This window comes from Betta splendens, chromosome 10 (assembly GCF_900634795.4).
Source record: "Betta splendens chromosome 10, fBetSpl5.4, whole genome shotgun sequence".
Classification (NCBI taxonomy): Eukaryota; Metazoa; Chordata; class Actinopteri; order Anabantiformes; family Osphronemidae; genus Betta; species Betta splendens.
The window spans coordinates 18,911,174-18,930,582 of NC_040890.2; the positions used below are offsets into that span (position 1 = coordinate 18,911,174).

Sequence of the window (19,409 nt, forward strand, 5' to 3'; positions counted from 1 at the left end):
GAAGTGACTTGTTTGTTTTTGTCCGAGAGGCTCATTTGTCTTCGCACACGCTCACACCCAACGGCAGAGCTGCCTTGTGGCTGAGCCCCAGTAAGTGCCTTGCCCAAGGACACGTCCACACATGACCAGACCACGACGGGCGAATGAGCAGTCCTTCTCCTCTCTGCCTAAAAGTCCCAACAGTTCAGATGATGGTGGTTCTCTCAATGGACCGTGCAAGTTCAGCTCCAGTTATGAGAGTGGAGGTTAAAAATACCATTCCTGCTTGGAGTGAAACCTAATGAACCGAGGAACCAACTGTCGTTCACAGATTTCTGCCGTCACGTTTGTTCCTCGCATTCTGCTATTTCACCGCTCAAGCCTCCAATGTCCTCGCAAATGTTGCTTCGTGGAAAATGCCAGAGGGAGTTTTCATGGTGAAAATGAAAGGCGGTGACTGACAGCCCCGTTCTCCACATGGGGATTCCCTGTGCAGCTGCTGGACCGCCTGCACCCAGCTGACTGTTGCAGGGCAGAAAACCCCCACAGACTGCAGAATGTCAGTCTATTATTATGTGTGGTCCTCAGCGCTGAACCCGTTTTCTAGAATGGTCTGCAGTTACAGCTGATCCTTTTTCAGGCCTTACTGTATCATTCAGGTCACTGACATCTCCAATGGAAGGTGGCCAGACGGCCTCACAGCATCTCTGAGCCCCAACGCTGACACCTGAAGCACCCGCTCCCACAAAAGAGCAAGTCCAGTCCAGTGTGCCCCAAACAGTCCAGAACCAGCGGGGTTGAAGAGGAACCCTCCCTCCATAAATGATAACAATAGCTCCCTCTGTTGATGCCTCCGGCTCCTTCATAAGTTGCCAGACTAGATGTATCTTCACACACCAGCTCTCACTTGACTTTCAGAAACTGTCCCGAGGTTCGACCGATGTCACTTCATGATTATAACACAGACAACACACGCAGAGACGTGCAGAGCTTCAGGGGGCATCACTGAACCATGGTGACAAGTAACATATCAATAGATCAATCATTTCCAGACGGGCACGTTTTAAAGTCGCCCCCTGTGGACCAGCTGTTGTGTGAGTCTAAAGCTGCAAAAGCATAATTGTAGCTAAAAGTTCTCAAAGTGAGCAGAATCATGGAGTAAATGGTGTAAATGCTTTGACTTTTGTTTTTATCAGTATGAGAAGTGACGGAGCATGAAAGATACAGGAAAAGACAAAGCCTCGTTTCCTGCTCATAGATTCTTATTATTATGGATTGAAGCTGTTTGCCCGACTCCTGTTGGCTGATTAAAAAAGAGAATGCAGTTAATAATGCTGCCAGTTGTAATAACATTCACTTAAACACTGATTTTGGCAGTTTAAATAATATGTATTATACTTATTACTATTACTACTTTATTACTAGTATTATTTATTTATTACGTCGCGATCTCATCGCCCAGTTCGCAGGTTTAATCCCCTCAGAGAGGGGTTAAAAACTTTCCTAATCAACCATGCGAATCGTTGGCTGTGGCGACCCCCAATGGGATAAAGCAGATACCTAAATGATATTTACTGAGGTTTTATTATTTTTTCTACACCATAAACATTGCCCCATAATAAATGCAGAGGCAGTGCTGTGCAGTGGGTGTGTCAGAATGGGCAGATGTCGTTAGTGCACATCCATTTCTCAGAAATGCGTTTCCTCCGTTGTGCCTCATTTCTTTGAATGACACTAAAATGGGTTGATGTCCTCGATAAAACATTGTTCTTATATGCCGAGCCGGCAGAAAATCAGTTTAGTGTGAAGAACTCATCTGAATTCCTGCCAGTGAGCGGCCACGCATGCACAAAGCTTTGAAACATGTGTCTCAGATGGAGGTTGAGCGTATGACTCCTACCAGCTTTATCACATCTCCATGAGCATTTAGCAAAATAAAAGCAGTTGGTCTGTGCCCCATTAATAACATTGGAAACGTGCTGCAGGAGAATTCAATCTCAGCTCACGTGGCCCAGTTGTTAAAATCAAAGCGTAATAATAAAAGGGAAAGTAATTCCACTGAGGCTGAATGTAGGAATATTTATGCAGCATTAAAGGTGAAGAGCAGACGTGGCTCATACAGACACTAAGAGAGGACGACCCAAAGAGTTTCCATCTTATCAGGAGGAATCTGATACTAAATGAATCCACCACAATAGAAAAAAGAGCACAACGAAGCAGGAAGGTTTGTGAATATGCATGTGGCCTCACGTCCTCCAGGGCTCTTCTCTTAATCCTAATTAATCCTTCAGGACAAATATGTTTTATCTCCAATGTGACTGCACAAGCGGAGCGGTGGGACCATGGAACATCGCAGCTCTCCAGCTGCGTGATCTGCGTCCGTCCTGACACTAAGACTGGGTGAACTCTGCAACGTAAAGTTGCTTTTGCACCATCAAAGTCTGAGCTCTCGCTGTTTTTAAAGGGCAGCGACGGCCTCCAGGTTGGACAGACGCTTTGTGACGGAGCGGCTGCGTCCCGCTTCGGTTTCCTGACCTTCATTATCGCCGCCTGAGCGAAACACCGGACCTCCATCTGCTCGGCGGCCGAGTGCAGGCGCTGGAGGCAGCTCGGTTTCGCGTGTCTGCGAGAGCATCCTGCTCAGATCCACTGTTAACGTGTGTCTGCGGTCCAGAGGCGCCGCCTCTCACTGATTGACTGCGTGTGTGCGTTCTTTTGTTTGTTTATCACTCTGTCAGTCCCTTTGCTTTTCATTCTCGGCTTCTGCGTGTGTTTGTGCGATGCTGTCAATTTGTGTGTACTTTTGTGTGTGTGTCAGCATCATTTCTCCTCTCGTCTCACCCACAAACACACGCGCGCTGACATGCACTTGCACTTTATCACCTAATGCCAGCTAAAGCCCAGTCTCCGCTGTCTGTTTGTCACACACCTTCCTCTTCTCCACCTTCTCTCTCTCTTCCTCTCTCGCCACACACAAGCAAACACAGGATCACGCAGTAAAGCACACACACAAACACGTCCCAGTTTCCCCTGTGGCTGCCTGATTGATGTTTCCTTGCCTCACCCTTTAGATTTACTGTAATAGTTGAAGGAGGGAGGGAGGAAAGAAAGGGAAGGAAATTAAATTGAAGAATGGACGAGCAAAGAGGGGCTTGAGAGAGCGGCAGAGTAAAATGGGGGAGGGTTGGGGAGAGAGGTGGCGCGGGTGGATTAAAGGCAGGAAGAGTCGTGACTGAGACGAGGTGTGAGTGAGGAAGGGAGCGGGAGACGCAGACGAATGGAGAAGTGAGGGAAAGTAGGGAAATGGCAGAAAACATCCCCCATTAAGATGTTAGAGCTCCGCGGCTGCAGCTTTCAGGGCCGTCAGCGACTGGTGATGTAACCCAGTTTAAAGGATCAATTTGTCACTTTCCATCTCCTCTTACGCCTCGTTCCCTTCGCCTCATCCTCCGAGGCAGCGGCCAGAGGATGCCGGCCAAGAAAGGAGGAGGAGGAGGAGAGCAGGAGGGAGGAGCCTGAGACGGAGAAAGCCATTTACGAGCACTTTGGATGGTGTCATTGGCAATAAATCCCTTCCTCTCTCCCTGAATGGCAGCTCCTTCCTGCAGATGGAGTCCTGCGTGACTCCGGCAACACTCTGGCTGCCAGTTGGATCAATCCCACCTAATTTGACCCAACTTTTTGTTTTACACTCACAAGCTCTGGCCAAAACGAAGAACTATGCGCCACTTCGGTGCTACGTTAGCTTTAGCTGTTAGCTTCACCACGTCTGTGCTAGAGAACGCGTATGTCTGACCGGGGCTGATGTTTGGAACGCAGCCCAGTGTCGGGTTTGTGACCCGGAATCATTACATGAACCAGAACAGCTGAGAAACAGCATCTGTTCTCATGTTTCAGTCCTTTTTTAATTTAATGCATCAAATGTGGTTTTACACTAAAACCATTTTGTTGGATTCTGGATTTAAGCCTCTACAATTAGTTTTAGTTGTTGATGTTTTTGTAGCTACATTTAAATATTTAATCACAGCTCACTGAAAACTTTAATGACTGTGAATGAGCTAAAATCTGACAAACGGTTCAAACGTCCCAAAACCAACCTGTCCTGTCAAATTATGCTTCTGCACCAGAAAACATCTGCAAATGCAAACAAGTGAATCTGCCTCCTGACATTTTCTGAACAGAATGAAGGCAGTTCAACAATGAGAACAGAAGGAGAACAAGTTCATCCATCCATGATCCTACCTGCCTTTCCACGAGGCGCTGGAGCCCGTTTCATCCATCGCTGGATGAGAGGCGGTACTGGACACGTGGCCTGTCCATCACAGGACAAACAGCCATTCACACTCACATTCACGCCTACGGGCAATTTCAAGACGCCAATTAAGCTGACACGGCGTCTTTGAGTGTGGGAGGAGGCTGGAGTGAGAACATGAACCACTGACTTCCACTGTTCTCGCTCACTTGGATCCGTGTTCCCTCTAGAACCATTTGGACACGATTAATGGCACCAAATCATCTGCCACAGCGTTTGAGCCAAATCTGCTGTGAAGTTTAGTCTCTGCAGGTCTGGGAAGCTCCACAGAGGCTCCACAGAGTGAGCGAAGGGTCAGAGGTGACGAGACCAGCGCTTTGCCTCGCAGAGCGAGTCTGTACCAAACAGACACAATACAAAACAGGCTGCGTGTGAGCAGATGGAGCGTGAGTTCGTCTGAAGTGTTCAGAGACGGGCGAGATAATAGCCCACAGCTAATCCACTGCACACTGAAAACTCATTACTCCTTAGGAAGGAAACAAAGGAACGCGTGCTCCCCACGATGCTAAGAAATACGCTGCTTAAGGTGCTTAAAACCTTGGCACAAACCTCCTGCTTTTCCTCGTGTGTGAAATTTCTTTTGTGCTCAGTTCAGCGGATTTGACTTGTCGTCTCTATTGACGTGCTGCTACACGTATGAGGCCGGCAGAGGGCATCTGCTGCTCCCCAGGGGGTCAGGACGCCCACGAAGCCTCTCGCCAACAGGAGCGAACCAGCTACGCCCACGCAACCGGTACCTGAGACCAACACACACACAACCTGTACCTGAGACCAACAAACACACAACCGGTACCTGAGACCAACACACACACAACCGGTACCTGAGACCAACACACACACAACCGGTACCTGAGACCAACACACACACAACCGGTACCTGAGACCAACACACACACAACCGGTACCTGAGACCAGCGCACACAACCTGTACCTGAGACCAACACACACACACAACTTGTACCTGAGACCAACACACACACAACCGGTACCTGAGACCAACACACACGCAACCGGTACCTGAGACCAACACACACACAACCGGTACCTGAGACCAACACACACACAACCTGTACCTGAGACCAACACACACACACAACCTGTACCTGAGACCAACACACACACAACCGGTACCTGAGACCAACACACACACAAACTGTACCTGAGACCAACACACACACAACCTGTACCTGAGACCAACACACACACAACCGGTACCTGAGACCAACACACACACAAACTGTACCTGAGACCAACACACACACAACCTGTACCTGAGACCAACACACACACAACCGGTACCTGAGACCAGCGCACACAACCTGTACCTGAGACCAACACACACACACAACTTGTACCTGAGACCAGCAAACCATCCACACAACCTGTACCTGAGACCAACACACACACAACCGGTACCTGAGACCAACACACACACAAACTGTACCTGAGACCAACACACACACAACCGGTACCTGAGACCAACACACACACAACCGGTACCTGAGACCAACACACACACAACCTGTACCTGAGACCAACACACACACAACCTGTACCTGAGACCAACACACACACACAACTTGTACCTGAGACCAGCAAACCATCCACACAACCTGTACCTGAGACCAACACACACACAACCGGTACCTGAGACCAACACACACACAAACTGTACCTGAGACCAACACACACACAACCTGTACCTGAGACCAACAAACACAACCTGTACCTGAGACCAACACACACACACAACCTGTACCTGAGACCAACACACACACAACCGGTACCTGAGACCAACACACACACAAACTGTACCTGAGACCAACACACACACAACCTGTACCTGAGACCAACACACACACAACCGGTACCTGAGACCAGCAAACCGTTCACACAAACCAAACAGCACAAGGCTGAGAGGAGTCCGTTTAAGGCCAGCGTTGGTTTCTGCAGGAAGTGTCCGTGAGCAAACATGAGAATAAACAGGCGCGACCCCCTGCTGTGTCGTCACCCAGTGAGAAGCAACTGGCCACCTTCATCCGAGGACCCTGCACTAGAATCCAGTGTCTCGACTCAGGAGGAGAGGATTCTTGTGAGGATGTAATGAGTCGGCTGTTTCTACTTGATGAAGTCAAAAGCACAAAGAGCTTCATGTCCCACTAATTAAAGGGGTTGTTTGGCATCGTCTGGTGCTGCGGCGTGTCATGACGTCACATGTGGAGGGAGTACGGCGACAGGCTACATCAGTCAAGCCTCACGGTTATTAATAAGCGGTCACATCTCCTGTTTACAGTGACCCGTTACTGGAACCTGCAGCGGCTCCTGTCGCCGCGGCTCCGTCCCACTGCTCCAATAAGGCTCCAGTTGCTACATCAGACAGTGAATCTGTGATCGCATTCTCTGCCCCCACACGAGCTGCAGCAGCAGTTCACTGCAAATGTGATTAGAATTGTTTCCAGCCCAGTCAGACCACACCCATACGTCTGTGGAGCAGGAGGACAAGTTCAAAACAACAGTGTTGGGTTGCGGCTCACGCCCTGCGTGGATGTGAACCACACACATGCGCTCCTGTGCTTCACTGCCTCCTTCAGCAGCCTGCGTTGTGTGAAAGTCATTTAGGTCCGTTCCACTTCCACTGCTCACACATGTTGGCTTTTTTCCACAACTCATTACACTGTTATGATCGTTTCATGTCCGGGGAGTCGTTGCAACACAAGCAATTAGAAAATCCTTCACCTGTGCGCGAGCTGAATGAAATCACTGAAGATTGGATTTAGCCTGATTACCTTTCCTCCTTCAGGTGGAAAATGTGCGCTCAGCATTTTAAGTCACTGCAGCATCCAGCCAAGAGGCAGCGCCACAGTCAGACTAATGGTGGGACGGAGCCCCGGGCAGCGCTGCTTTAATAGCTGCCTGAAAGCAGGACGCACTCAGACGAACACGAAATGACCTTTCGGCCACGAAGGTTCAATATACGTTACAAATCCTGCCTGTTGCAATAAGCTGTGCTCCTGAATCACAGATGATGCACAGGGACCAGCAGCAGATGGAAATAAAACACCAAGAGGGGACGCAGATCCAGTGAGACAAAGACCTTTGTGGTGAAGCTGAAGACGCATGCGACAGAAAAGTTTGGAGCGACAAAGAAAAGCAGGCTGGACTCACCTCCCAACGCTTGCTTCATAACGAAATTCATGCTGATGGCTTGTAATTCCCTGCCTTCCTCAGTGAAGCGATGTTACATTCAGTAAGTGGGTTCTATGAGCTCGTTGTTGCCAGGTCTGGAGGAGAAATGACAAAAAACAGAAGATCAAAACCACTCATTCGATCCCAGCGACGCTTCAGATGTTACTGGAAATGAGTGAGGAGGTCACTATAAACTATGAAGTACCGACAGCTCCACGTTCAGTATTCAGTCATAAAACCTTAGACTTCGAGGCAGCGGTTTGTGGATTTACTCTACAAACATGTCACGTACGTGGCTTCGAGTGCGAGCTCGCGTGTTGCGCACGTTCCCTCAATGCGCCAACTGAAGGACACTGAGGTCAGTGGTTCAAACGCGACCTAAACGCGACGGGAACCGCGGAACCGTCCGGGTTCGGCTGCGTTCGGTGCTTCCGTAGCGTGTGGCGTCAGACAGCGTCGGGAAGCGTGTGTCACGACAGGCGGAACCGGTGGACGCGCCGAGCTTCGCCCGCAGCCGGGCGACTTTTGGGGAAGTGCGCGGTGCGGGTCCTCTCCGTGGCAGGACGGTGTGCCGTGGGTGCGCGTGTTGGCAGGACGGTGTGCCGTGGGTGCGCGTGTTGGCAACCACCGCTGTGGATTTTCCCCTCATCGTGTGGTGAAACTTTGCATTCTCCGTTCGAGGGACACTGCTCTCATTCACCCCGACGCGCGACGCGCACGGCTGCACGCATGTTTACGTCTACACATATGTTCACGGTCGCCCTGAGACGGCGAGCGAGCTGGCGCGCACGCGCACACGCGCGCACTTCCTCGTTCGTTCGGTCTGTCGGTGGGAGCCTGGTTTCAGCACCGCCGCGGCTGGACAGCTCCCCGTGCATCGAGCTGCAGCGAAGCGGCCGCGTCAGGCATCGATCTACCTCCGTCCGGCGAGCGGCCGAAATCCTCCTCCTCACTCACGCACGCACGCACGCACGCACCGAGCGGGAAGCAGAGAGCAGCTTCACTCCGGAGCCAAGTTATCCGACAGCAGGCAGCGAATCTAAGTGCTCGTCCCTCGCATCTCTGGCTCCCGGGGCTGGAAAAAGGACGTCCTTGGAGCTTCCTCTTGCCTCTACGTCTTCCTGCACACTCACTCACTCACTCACTTGCTCACTCACTCACTCGCTCACTCACTCACTCGCTCACTCACTCACTCACACACTCACACACTCTCCCTCACTCACACGAACACACACGTAGGGAGGAGGAGGAGGGGGGGCGTGGTGGTGGGTGGAGGGTGAAGCAGCTGCCGTTCACACCGTGATGGGAAGGAGCGACTGGATCACATGGGGGGAGGAGAGAGGAGCGTCCCACAGCGTCCCCCTGGCCGATCACGGCCGACGCTGGCTGGCTGCTCCGTCCTACGGCCCGCCCCCTTCTATGCAACGGGAAAAGCTCTGCTCGCACTAGCGCAGAAACCCTGGGATGTGACGGGCATCGGAGAAAGCGCTGCAGCCGCACGTCTCCCGCCTGGTCTCGGTTCACGCTCCGTCCAGGCGGCGCTACGTGGCGCTTAGTGCTGCGTGCGGAGCAGATCGTTCTTTGAAATATTATACGTCACTGCTACACTAAATAGTCTCAGGCATCTGGGCCGAGGAGCCAGACCGGGAGGGGAGAGGACGGCCCCCTATGGGTTAAGATTATGTTTGCTTAAACTGACCGAGACCAAAGCAATAGCATCAACAAATGTCCGAACCATTTCAAAACACTACATTTGACGCCCAGTTCCTGGTCTAACTGTTCTGCATGTAAACAGCACCTCAACCAGTTTCCTGCCACACCGCCTCAAGCCCCATGTTAATTCTTGCTCTGTGGTTCAGATCCTGGTCCCTGATAACCGGACCTCCACTCGCTCTCTGACCTCACATCCGCTCAGTCTCCTTTTCATTATCGGACTCTGATATTCTGCCTTTGGTTATTCTGGTCTCACTTCTTCTGTCCTGATTCCAATAAACAAGGGTCTGCACATGCTGGTTGGGCTCATTTGTGATTCAGTGGAGTTTTTTTGACATTTGGATCCAGATTGGTGGTCGTGGGCCTGGCGCCTGTGCAGCTTGACCTCTGTAACAGTTTTTAAAGGTGGGACAGAATAACACACAGCGTTTCTTTTTTTTTTTGCTTCCTTAGGATTTTGTGGTCTGGTGATAATTCAAATCCATTTTGCTCCCTGCTCCGACTAACGCAACTAAAATGATGCCGTGTCATGACAGTCAATATGTGAAAGGACACGTCTTCTCAGCTATAAGGATAAACATCCAGCATGACCCCAAGCAACAATGTGTTGGAGGCCTTTTATTCAACCTTTTAAAAAACATTCAGGTTTTTAATTATCCAATTTAAAAGCTGAGTACGGAGCCTTTCGCGAGTGAGTCACTAATACGAGGCCGCGTTTATTTCACTTTCCCCTCAGGTCCTTTCTAAGTATGTTTGAAAGGAAACTGTTCTTTGTCTTTGCAGTTTGAAGGTGAAACCAACAATGGAATACTAGAACTAGCACACGTTGGTTCTAATGGGAATATGCCCAAAACAGTGATAAACTTCATCCTGACGGATGATCTGAAACGCCAGCATCCTCGTCTTCCAGCGCTGGAGCTGCACCCACTCAGCATTCACTCAGCATCTTCTTTGATTTGCATGATTTGGACGTAGACTCGCTCCGACTCGAGGCCCTTCACTTCCCTGCTGTCCCTGGAATTAGATCCTTTAAATCCCTGATTTTGATTTTATCTCCTCCTCTCACTTCATTTGAGGGGTCTTTGTAAACGAGTTGAAGAACCTGACAAACCCATGTAATTAGGCCTCAGGTTAAGTCTGCACATACATGTAAGTGGGGCAACGCTGATGGTGTTGAGTCTGTAGAGGAGCTCATTTAAAAGGCTCCTTCGCCGCAGAGCATCGCAGACCAGCGTGAAGCTGCTGTCGCAGCTTTGTGGCTGTTTTGCCTTCGTTTAGCGGCACGTTTCTACGTCCCCAGCATCAGGCTCCGAAGTGGCTCTGAAGATCAATACAAACTCATATTAAGTGACTTTTGAAAGCAGTCGTTATTGCAGTGCCGATGTGAAATCATGCAGTGTTCTGATCAATACTATCGACTGATCGTATGTGTGAAGCAGCACCAGCGGCAACGCTGCAGCCTGGAGCTTTAATGAGTTTATTTGCAGAATAAACCTCTAAAATGACATTTAATAATCCACTGACTTTTAGACTTCTCATTTGCATAAATCGTGACAGTTAAAACTTGATTATTGCTGCGAGAAGTGGTTACCAGGTTACGCGGTGGTGTGGTTGGCCTCACAGCAGGACGGCGCTGGGTTGATTCCACCAGTTTGAGTCATTCGGGTTTCCTCTGGCTTCATCCAACAGTCCAGTAACAGACATTTAGTTTGACTGGAGAGTCTGAAACGTCTGTAGGTGTGAATGTGAGTGTGTCCGTGTACTAACCAGTGGTTGTCTGTACTAACCAGTGGTTGCCTGTGGTAACCAGTGGTTGTCTGTACTAACCAGTGGTTATCTGTGGTGACCAGTGGTTATCTGTACTAACCAGTGGTTATCTGTGTTAATCGGTGGTTATCTGTACTAACCAGTGGTTATCTGTGTTAACCAGTGGTTGTCTGTCATGACCAGTGGTTGTCTGTGTTAACCAGTGGTTGCCTGTGTTAACCAGTGGTTGTCTGTGGTAACCAGTGGTTATCTGTACTAACCAGTGGTTATCTGTGTTAACCAGTGGTTGTCCATGGTGACCAGTGGTTATCTGTGTTAACCAGTGGTTATCTGTACTAACCAGTGGTTGTCTGTGTTAACCAGTGGTTGTCTGTCATGACCAGTGGTTGTCTGTGTTAACCAGTGGTTATCTGTACTAACCAGTGGTTGTCTGTGTTAACCAGTGGTTGTCTGTCATGACCAGTGGTTGTCTGTGTTAACCAGTGGTTGTCTGTGGTAACCAGTGGTTATCTGTGTTAACCAGTGGTTATCTGTACTAACCAGTGGTTATCTGTGTTAACCAGTGGTTGTCTGTGTTAACCAGTGGTTGTCTGTACTAACCAGTGGTTGTCTGTGTTAACCAGTGGTTATCTGTACTAACCAGTGGTTGTCTGTGTTAACCAGTGGTTGTCTGTGTTAACCAGTGGTTATCTGTGTTAACCAGTGGTTATCCGTGGTGACCCGTCCACTGTCCTAGAAGCAACAAACCTACTAACATGAAAAAAGAAGCTGTCAAACTTACAAAGACCAGCGTTTGATCAGATGCCACAAATCAAGTCAACACCCTGGAACTCTTTAAGCAACTCAGAAATGCAGACGCTGCTTGTTTCCACGTGATGCTCTCATCTGCCACTGATTTCTTTGTAATATCCCCTCATTTCTCCCTCACTCAAGCACAGAACGCGTGGTGACACGCTGTCGGTTCCAGAGCAGCCTGTTTTTAGAGGACGTCCCCACTGATCTGTGACTCCAGGTTGGGAGCTAGTGTGTAGGTCAGGAAGAGGCGCTGACATTATTCCCTAGCGTGGCTACTGATCTGTGCTCAGCTCCTAGATTTCCCCAGTGTGTGAGACCTGCAGCTTGGAAAATGAGAGGAAATTTTGCTTATGGTTTTCTCTGGACAGATTCTGCAAAACTAAGGACAAGGGATCTTTTCTGCCAAAATCTGGAGTCATTTACGTATTTGTTTGGGATGTGATAAAGTTTCATTTATTTAAGCCACAAACAAACATAATAGATGGTAAGAAAGGTGAAGAAATGCTTTAAGTTAATCAATGCAAAATATAAATATTTGCATATGTAATAATAATCACGTTTCTAATATGAAGCTGCAGGTCACAGACTCCGAGGTTCAAAGTCGGCAGCTCACATAGAATAATAATGAGTAAATTCTTCTGTCTCGTCCCGTTGGCGTTGTTGCATTTTATTGTCCATAGGCCGAGAGCAGCTGAAGCTTTATTAATATGTATTCACAGCCACTGAGTTTGTGTTATTAAATTGCTCTCTGTAAATTGCTGCCACGGGATTTCAACCCTTTTTTCATTATAAAACCTAATTGCTGAACTGGGTCACCCACAGGCCGAGCTGAGATATAGACGTCAGTGTTTAGAAACACAAATCCGTGGTGGAATAATCCAGTCCGAGCCCTGGAAACCTCAAACTCTCAGTTGGGTCGAGCTCCGGCACCGAATGGGCCACAGCGGAACCTCAGCAGGATCTGAAACCACATGAAGATGACGTTGTTCTGCAGACGTGCTTTAAGTGCCTTTGCTCCATGTGTTTTCGACTTTCATCCAGTTTCTTATTGATGAGGCTGTGAACCGTTGGCTGCACGTTGGTGTTTAATTAATGTGGTGTAGTAAATATCTGATGTCATTTGTTGTGAATATTTATATCTTAATATATATTTAGGTTGCTTAGATCACAACATGAGGGAGCACTAACAGCTGCTGTTGTGTCTGCTTTGCTTCTTCACCTTCATGAAGTATGGACGTCTCCACGGCCGCGGGGAGGAACCGGCTCGGTCCAAATTTCCTCTTCTCCGTCCATAAAAATCAACAGCCATGAGATGCCTCTGATTAAAGAATAAATCCTCCTGTTGGTGGGAGTTGGGCTTAGGGGGCGGGTTTGTTACAAGTGCATGAGGAGCCTGTAATTGGCTCATGGTCTTGAAGTGAAAGAGTTTGGTCAAGTCTAAAGCTCCTGTGGGAGCCGTGAATAGGCTCTTTGTCACAGCGAGGACGAGTCACCGCTTATTTTGGGCTGCACAACAATAATCATTTCTACTGGGAGCTTCCACAAGTACAAGCGAAGGCTGCAGAGAGCGAGCGAGCTGGAGGTTTGTGATGCTAAGAGGCTGATTTGCTTGTGATTGTGGGGAACCTTCCTGCATTCGTCAGGTTTGTCGGTGTGAAACCGAGGAGGCTGTCGTTGCGCTGCAGTGGAGCTCAGTAGGACGCGGGGGTAAAAATAAAACCTTTGATCTGCCTGATTCACTCCGAGAAGGGACGAGTTCTGGCACATACGAAGCAGAGCAAATGTTACGGAGTCTGAAATTATTCTCCCAGATTTCACAAGGTGCAGAAACAGAGGCAGCTTCAGCAGCTGCAAACAACAGCCAAGGCATTTCAATACAAAAAGCCTTTATAAGCAGTTACCCTGTGATCCATTGAGCTGCCTTCATCCCCCAAGCCAGTTTAATTAGAATGATCAATCTGCAGCACCCTCACACTGCTTTGATGGAAATGATTAATATTTCAGTAGCGCATGTGGGACCTTTGAGGAGTCTGTGTGGCCCCAGGTGTGAGGGAGGGAGGCCTGACAACAACAGGGTGTGATTGGACACAAGTCCGAACAACGACGAGCACGCGCATGCACGCAGGCATGCACAAACGTGCACACGTGTACACACACACACACAGGCACGCACGCACGCACGCACACACACACACACACAGATTAGTTTGTTGACATAATTATTCAAACCCAGATCCACATCTCTGCTCTAACTCACTGGGTCTGAGCTCAGACAGCGATGCTGCTGGACGCGCTGGTGAGAACGGCAGGAATGTGGTCCTGTCATTAGCAGCGCCGCCGCCACAGCCTTTATGTGGTTTGATTGAAAGAGGAGTGAAATCCTCCTAATGAGCAGGGAACATTAGAGCGCAGAGAGGCGAGCAGCGCGTCTGGCACCTTGCGCTGTTGACATTTGAGGCCTCTTCAGGCTTCAGACGCAGGGACGCGGGCGCGGCTGGGAATAGAAAGCAGCAGAGACTCAGCCTCCTGGACCGCGCGTCGCCCTCGCCTTGTTTTTCCCCAGCGAGACGACGGAGCGACAGGCAGCGAGAGCAGGCTGCTAATGAGGGCAGAGCTCAGTCACGGTGACTCCTGGCTCACGGCGAAGGTCGCTGTCGCCACCACAGCAAACCTCAGGAGGAGGGGGAGGAATGTGATGCTAATGCTAATGAAGATGATGCTTCATCACACTGGACGTGACATGAACAGAAACTAGAATTGAAGACAACTGTTGTTACTCACGTGTAAGAGTACTAGTATTTTAGCACATGACATCAGGTTGTGTACATAATCTGTATCGTAGACAGGACTAATGATGATTCAGCAGCTTCTGGTCAAAGCAGATGATTCACATTATTCATTCACCGTTGAATCAACAGAAAATTCACCCTGTCAGTGGAAAGTGGTTAGTCCCAGAGGCTGAACGCTCCTCCCAGTCCTGATGCAGGGCCCGTTTCCATCCACGCTGCTGTTCACGGCATTAACGCTGAGGGCCCTTTGGCTGCTGTCGCCCAGCGATCGTGAGCGCCTTGAACCGCTGGCTGCTACTGATGCTCTGTCAGCAGCTCTGACCTGCAGCTCACTGGGTAAACTTTCGACCCGGCCGCGGCTCCTGTGTGAAGCAGGCGGGCGCAGTAATGAGCTGCATCGATCTGTTGCTGCTGCCAGATTTAACCTGTTTGATCTCGGAGACCGCAGAGCGCCTTGTTATTCAGAGGATCCAGGAGGAGCACGGGTGTTGTGACTGATGAATTGGATATCTTTTTGGAGATGAAACAGATGTAGTACTTTAAGTTTGAAAATGGAAAATCATATTCCTGCAGAGAGTAACTCCTCATCTGCTCGATAAACATCGCAGCTAGAATTGAGACGCGTGAAAAAGGCTCGTTGGGGGAGAAATCAGCCGTTACGCATGAACATCACATCCACCTCCATCTTCAAGAATAATGAAATAGAACCAGCTAAATTCTGTCTTCAACCAATACTTGGTGAAATCCTCTCCTTCTTTCATTAAGGCCTGTTTTGTGGCAAACATTCAGCTCATCACAGGATGTGACATATTTTTAGTGAAGTGATTTTTTAAGTATTTCCCTCATTGCCTCCACTAGAATGTGCTGCTATATAAAACGGTTCCCATGGCGATGGATATGATTATGCCATCTAAACCTCACGCTTATTTACAGCAGTGTTGCTTTCCTGAGTCGTATTGAAGTTGTGTCGTCTCTTTGTTACTAAGCTGTGATGTGTGGTTTATGAATGGATGCGGTTTATTTTACAGATTTCACAGGATTATCGCTCTCCTTCACGTCATCCCTTCGCTTTTGACATCTTTGTTGCACAGAGGCTGCGTAGGAGAATTTTCTGGGTTGGATGCAACCATGTGCAGTCATTTTTCTCAGTAGAAGCTAATACTTTTGACTTTCAGATGTTTTGTCTGAGCTGCTTCTCGTCTCTTGATTTTCAAGCTGCTCAGTTGTTGCTGAAATGTTGGGCTGTGGTTCGTCTGAATGCACCTGACACGGCTGGTGCGATAAACCTGACACATTTAGTCCTCAGCGCAGGTCAACAAAAGCTAAACATCATTATTATGCAAATACTAAATCACTCAGCCTGTCAGGGACGGCTCTGTGGCGGCTCTTCAGTCTCTCTCAGGCTAATGTAATATTATATCTGAGGCCCTTAAAAGCCTCGAATGGACTCAATTATGCCTTCATCAGAAAGAGGGAATCTGTATGTACTCCATTTCACTTATCTCTTTCTGCCCCGAGCCTCCCTCTCCCCGAGCACCGCACATTAAAATGTGGCAATGCAGCACAGAGAGGCCAGAGATTAGAAATTAAAATTAGAGGCCGGACGGAAGACGCTGCTCGTGCTCTCACATGGAATAAAGAACAGACGGAATGGGAGCAAAATCATGTTGTGTTTGCACATGAGCAACCTCCTCATCAGTGCTGTGCCCAGAAAATACATATCATATTACCTCACACACAAAGAGAGAAAATCCATTAGCGGAGGTCATGTCATGGGAAATGACAGCGGCAGCAGCGAGAGGGAAAATGAGAAAGGCCTGTATCTGTGTCTCTTCCAGGAGGTGGTTTACATGAAAGTGGGCAGCGTACGCTGGCGGCGCCGGGTCTCTGTCCACTGAGCAGAGCCAGTTCCTCCCACAGCAGCTCCTTGTGAGGGATATGACACCAGCACAATAAATCTCATCAATGGAAATGTGAAGTCTGTGTTTGTTGCTATTTCACTCCATGAAGTCTGAGGCTGAAGCTCATCATTAAAGCGTCGCTTATGAAATAGAAGTTTCCAGTGAACGCAATCATCTGTGCAGCTACAACCTACAGGAGATGATCCATTGATGCAGAGACAAACAAAAACATATGCACCACAACCGGAGCAATTGTATTGTTTATCACTATGCTTGTGTTTTACCCTGATCCTCAGTGCAGGTCTGCGTCGTTCGGGAGCTGCTCCACCCTTTGGCTGCTCCACCTCCACGTGCTGGGCTCTATCTATGGTCCACACTGGTGAACATAACTGGCATCCCTGTAATGTCAGCAGGCAGCAAACCCCAGTCACTTGCTGTGCGCTGTCACTTCAGGGATTTGCAGCGTCGCACGATCCCGGCGTTCCTGCTGCCGAGGGCAAGTCCAAGGTTCTGAGGAGCCCGACTCGCTCGGCTTTGAGCGTCGCTGACAGCCGTCCATCTCAAGAGAAGGACGAGTATTAGGGGACATGAAAGCCCATGATGTCACCTTAAGACATGCAGCCTGTGTGACCATTAAAGCTAGAGCTTCGCGCTTCACTGGTGCATGTAACAGCTGATGCACTGAGCCATTTACAGTAGCCCTGCTTTTGTAAATGTATTTATTAAACTGGTTGTAAATAGTCAAAACAACCTCAAGCTCTGTGGGAGATAAAGCTTTGAAACAACATTAAAACCACCCGCAGGGCTCAGTGCTGAGCCTCTAATGCAGCAGCAGGTAGTTATTACGCTCTTTGCTAATGGACAATCCTCATTTACTGAGAGCAGAGACTCAGTGTTTATCAAACACACGCACAAAGAGCCTGTCGAGGTTTGACGCCTGTCGAATCTCACACGTCGCCTCATTAAGGCTTCGCCAGGCAGAGCTGGACCTCAAGGACGTCCTTCTTCTTCGTTTGTGCTTTACTTGTGCTGTAGGATTTCCTGCTTTCAGTCAACAATAACTTAACTAGAACACATCTAATTTGACATACAGTAATGTAATGACGACAAATCAACTAATGCAGTGGAGCTGTGTATTTAGATTGGATGGAACAACGCAGGGCTGTGACCACGAGGGAGGATTTATTCTCGTTTACTCTCGTTTTGTCTCGTTTAACCTTGTTCAGTCTCGATTACTCTCGTTTAGTCTTGTTTAGTCTCGTTTACTCTCGTTTAGTCTTGTTTAGTCTCGTTTACTCTCGTTTTGTCTTGTTTAGTCTCGTTTACTCTCGTTTTGTCTTGTTTAGTCTCGTTTACTCTCGTTTTGTCTCGTTTAACCTTGTTCAGTCTCGATTACTCGCATTTAGTCTTGTTTACTCTCGTTTAGTTTTGATTAGTCTCGTTTAGTCTCTTTTAGCCTTGTTTAGTCTTGTCTACTCTTATAGACATGCCTGACGTCGCTGTACTTCAGTAGCTGAGTGTCAACCATCATTCAGGTTGAGCCTGAATCTGTCCCATGCTCTTCATGCAGCCATGAATAAACCATTGAACACAATGTTCTGGTGTGGCATCAAAAGGTTCTGTGGCTCGTCCCCCACCCTCTGACTGGGACCACTTCAAATGGAGCTGAAGAACTAAGGATCCGTAGCATCGTTTGTATTCACTGGCTTGGCTGCGTGAGTGGAGGCGGCACGCGATACATCACATGTGACTACGTGCACATAATAAATGAGGCAGCGCAGCGTGTGGAAAGTGTGGAGAAGCAACGTAGGGTGCATGTACATAAAATGAGCCGTATTATTAAATCTCTGTGTTTTCATTGATGCAGGTTTTGGGAATCAGGTCGAACTCTTCCAATCAGGCTCGTTTCATCATTGAGGCCGCATTGTGAGACTAGGAAACATTTGCTGCCATTTGCATTCTAATCATGTTTTATTCTCCGTCAGCTACGACTGATTGGAGCCGTAATGGCTGAAAAAGTGAATTCTTTGTCTGCAGGATGTGGTGACAGAACATTTTCCTGGCAGCACATTCTCTGATTTGCATTCTAATTAGTTCTCCAACAAAAACGGCAATTACTTCAGAGCCGTTGTTGCCAGTTCCGCCTGCACATTTAGTTTACTCCTAATGGCCAAACCCATTCTGGGAAGCAAACTTTCAAATTCTGGCGTTCCTAAAACCTTTTCTTAATGATAAGTGCATGTTTTTCACGCAAGCTTGGCATTTCAACACAAGCGATCCAGTTTCACAACAAATTATATTGGATTTTCTCTCTAATGAGAACAGCTCGAATTGGAAATGCTTTTAATTAGGCAGAAGAAGAAGGTTCTGGACAAGACTGTAAGAAAGACAGGATGGCGTGTGGTCAGGTGTACTGGAAAGACATTTACTGGTCTTCTTAGGCTCGAGTTCAGTCCGGGCTTCGGTTTCTTCATTCCCCTCCAGACTCTGTGGCTTCTCTCAGATTTCCAGGTAACTCGTGAAGCTGCTCTGCTGCCGTCATACTGACAGGCTTATAGCGCCAATACACCATCATTATTATTCAGGATTATTATTCCCTTCTTCTATATGACAGCAGAAGCAAAGAATTCTGCAGGGTTTGCATTAAAACTGACAGACTCAGGCCTGAAACAACACCAGTCTCTTTGTATCGACGTTCTCCCAATGAGACCAGTGTGTTTTGTCTACATTCATTCAACAGCCCATAAATCTCAGACATTGATGAGGCAGCATGGAAGCACCACTTTAAAGTCCATCACATTCGATGCCTCCTCTTCTTCTCCGATAGCGACGCCTCCTCCCAGTGCAGTAAATGATGGACATGTAGGCTGCTACACGACTACGGAGGAGATTCACCGCTTCGTGCAGCAGTTGGAGAAAAAAGTCATTCAGTCGTTCTCTGTGTGACAGAGGAAAGTTGGCTTTATG

The 19,409-nt window shown here is 48.5% G+C and overlaps 2 protein-coding genes and 1 long non-coding RNA gene across 7 annotated transcripts in view; 1 reads left to right on the top strand and 2 right to left on the bottom strand.

Annotated features, from left to right (window-relative positions):
- LOC114864677 (complexin-2-like) overlaps positions 1-7,572 on the bottom strand; it is a 32,040-nt gene extending 24,468 nt beyond the window's left edge. The window contains exon 1 of the mRNA XM_029165601.3: positions 7,457-7,572. Within this exon, the coding sequence (XP_029021434.1) occupies positions 7,457-7,487 (31 nt within the window). The 5' untranslated portion in view covers positions 7,488-7,572. The remainder of the gene's footprint in view (positions 1-7,456) is intronic.
- LOC114864684 (uncharacterized) overlaps positions 1-17,713 on the top strand; it is a 54,162-nt gene extending 36,449 nt beyond the window's left edge. For 2 of the 3 annotated variants that reach the window (XR_003787385.3, XR_003787384.3), the window contains exons 2-3: positions 4,161-5,024; positions 16,380-17,713. This is a non-coding gene — a long non-coding RNA (uncharacterized LOC114864684). Of the gene's footprint in view, positions 1-4,160; positions 5,025-6,244; positions 7,600-16,379 lie in introns of those variants that run through there. The other variant, XR_008696013.1, reaches the window with a different exon arrangement.
- Positions 4,883-6,282, bottom strand: LOC129604794 (G surface protein, allelic form 168-like). Of its 3 annotated transcripts, XM_055512613.1 has the most exons (4): positions 6,163-6,282; positions 5,423-6,020; positions 5,309-5,364; positions 4,883-5,028 (listed from the first exon to the last, which is right to left on the bottom strand). In XM_055512613.1, the coding sequence occupies exons 1-4, from the start codon at positions 6,263-6,265 to the stop codon at positions 4,883-4,885; spliced, it is 903 nt and encodes a 300-aa protein (XP_055368588.1). In that variant the 5' UTR covers positions 6,266-6,282. The 3 variants fall into 3 exon arrangements, with proteins under 3 accessions (XP_055368588.1, XP_055368587.1, XP_055368586.1); XM_055512612.1 differs by having other exon boundaries at positions 4,920-5,028; positions 5,309-6,020; XM_055512611.1 differs by having other exon boundaries at positions 4,920-5,028; positions 5,423-6,265.
- Positions 17,714-19,409: the final 1,696 nt, after the last annotated feature.

Excerpts from the sequence above, each read along its gene's own strand:
- LOC129604794 (XM_055512611.1), bottom strand. The coding sequence starts at position 6,265 with ATGTTTGCTCACGGACACTTCCTGCAGAAACCAACGCTGGCCTTAAAC. Across the intron at positions 5,365-5,422 it reads TGTGTGTGTGTTGGTCTCAG|GTACAGGTTGTGTGTGTGTT; the intron begins GTACCGGTTGTG and ends TGTTGGTCTCAG. Across the intron at positions 5,029-5,308 it reads TGTGTGTGTGTTGGTCTCAG|GTACCGGTTGCGTGGGCGTA; the intron begins GTACCGGTTGCG and ends TGTTGGTCTCAG.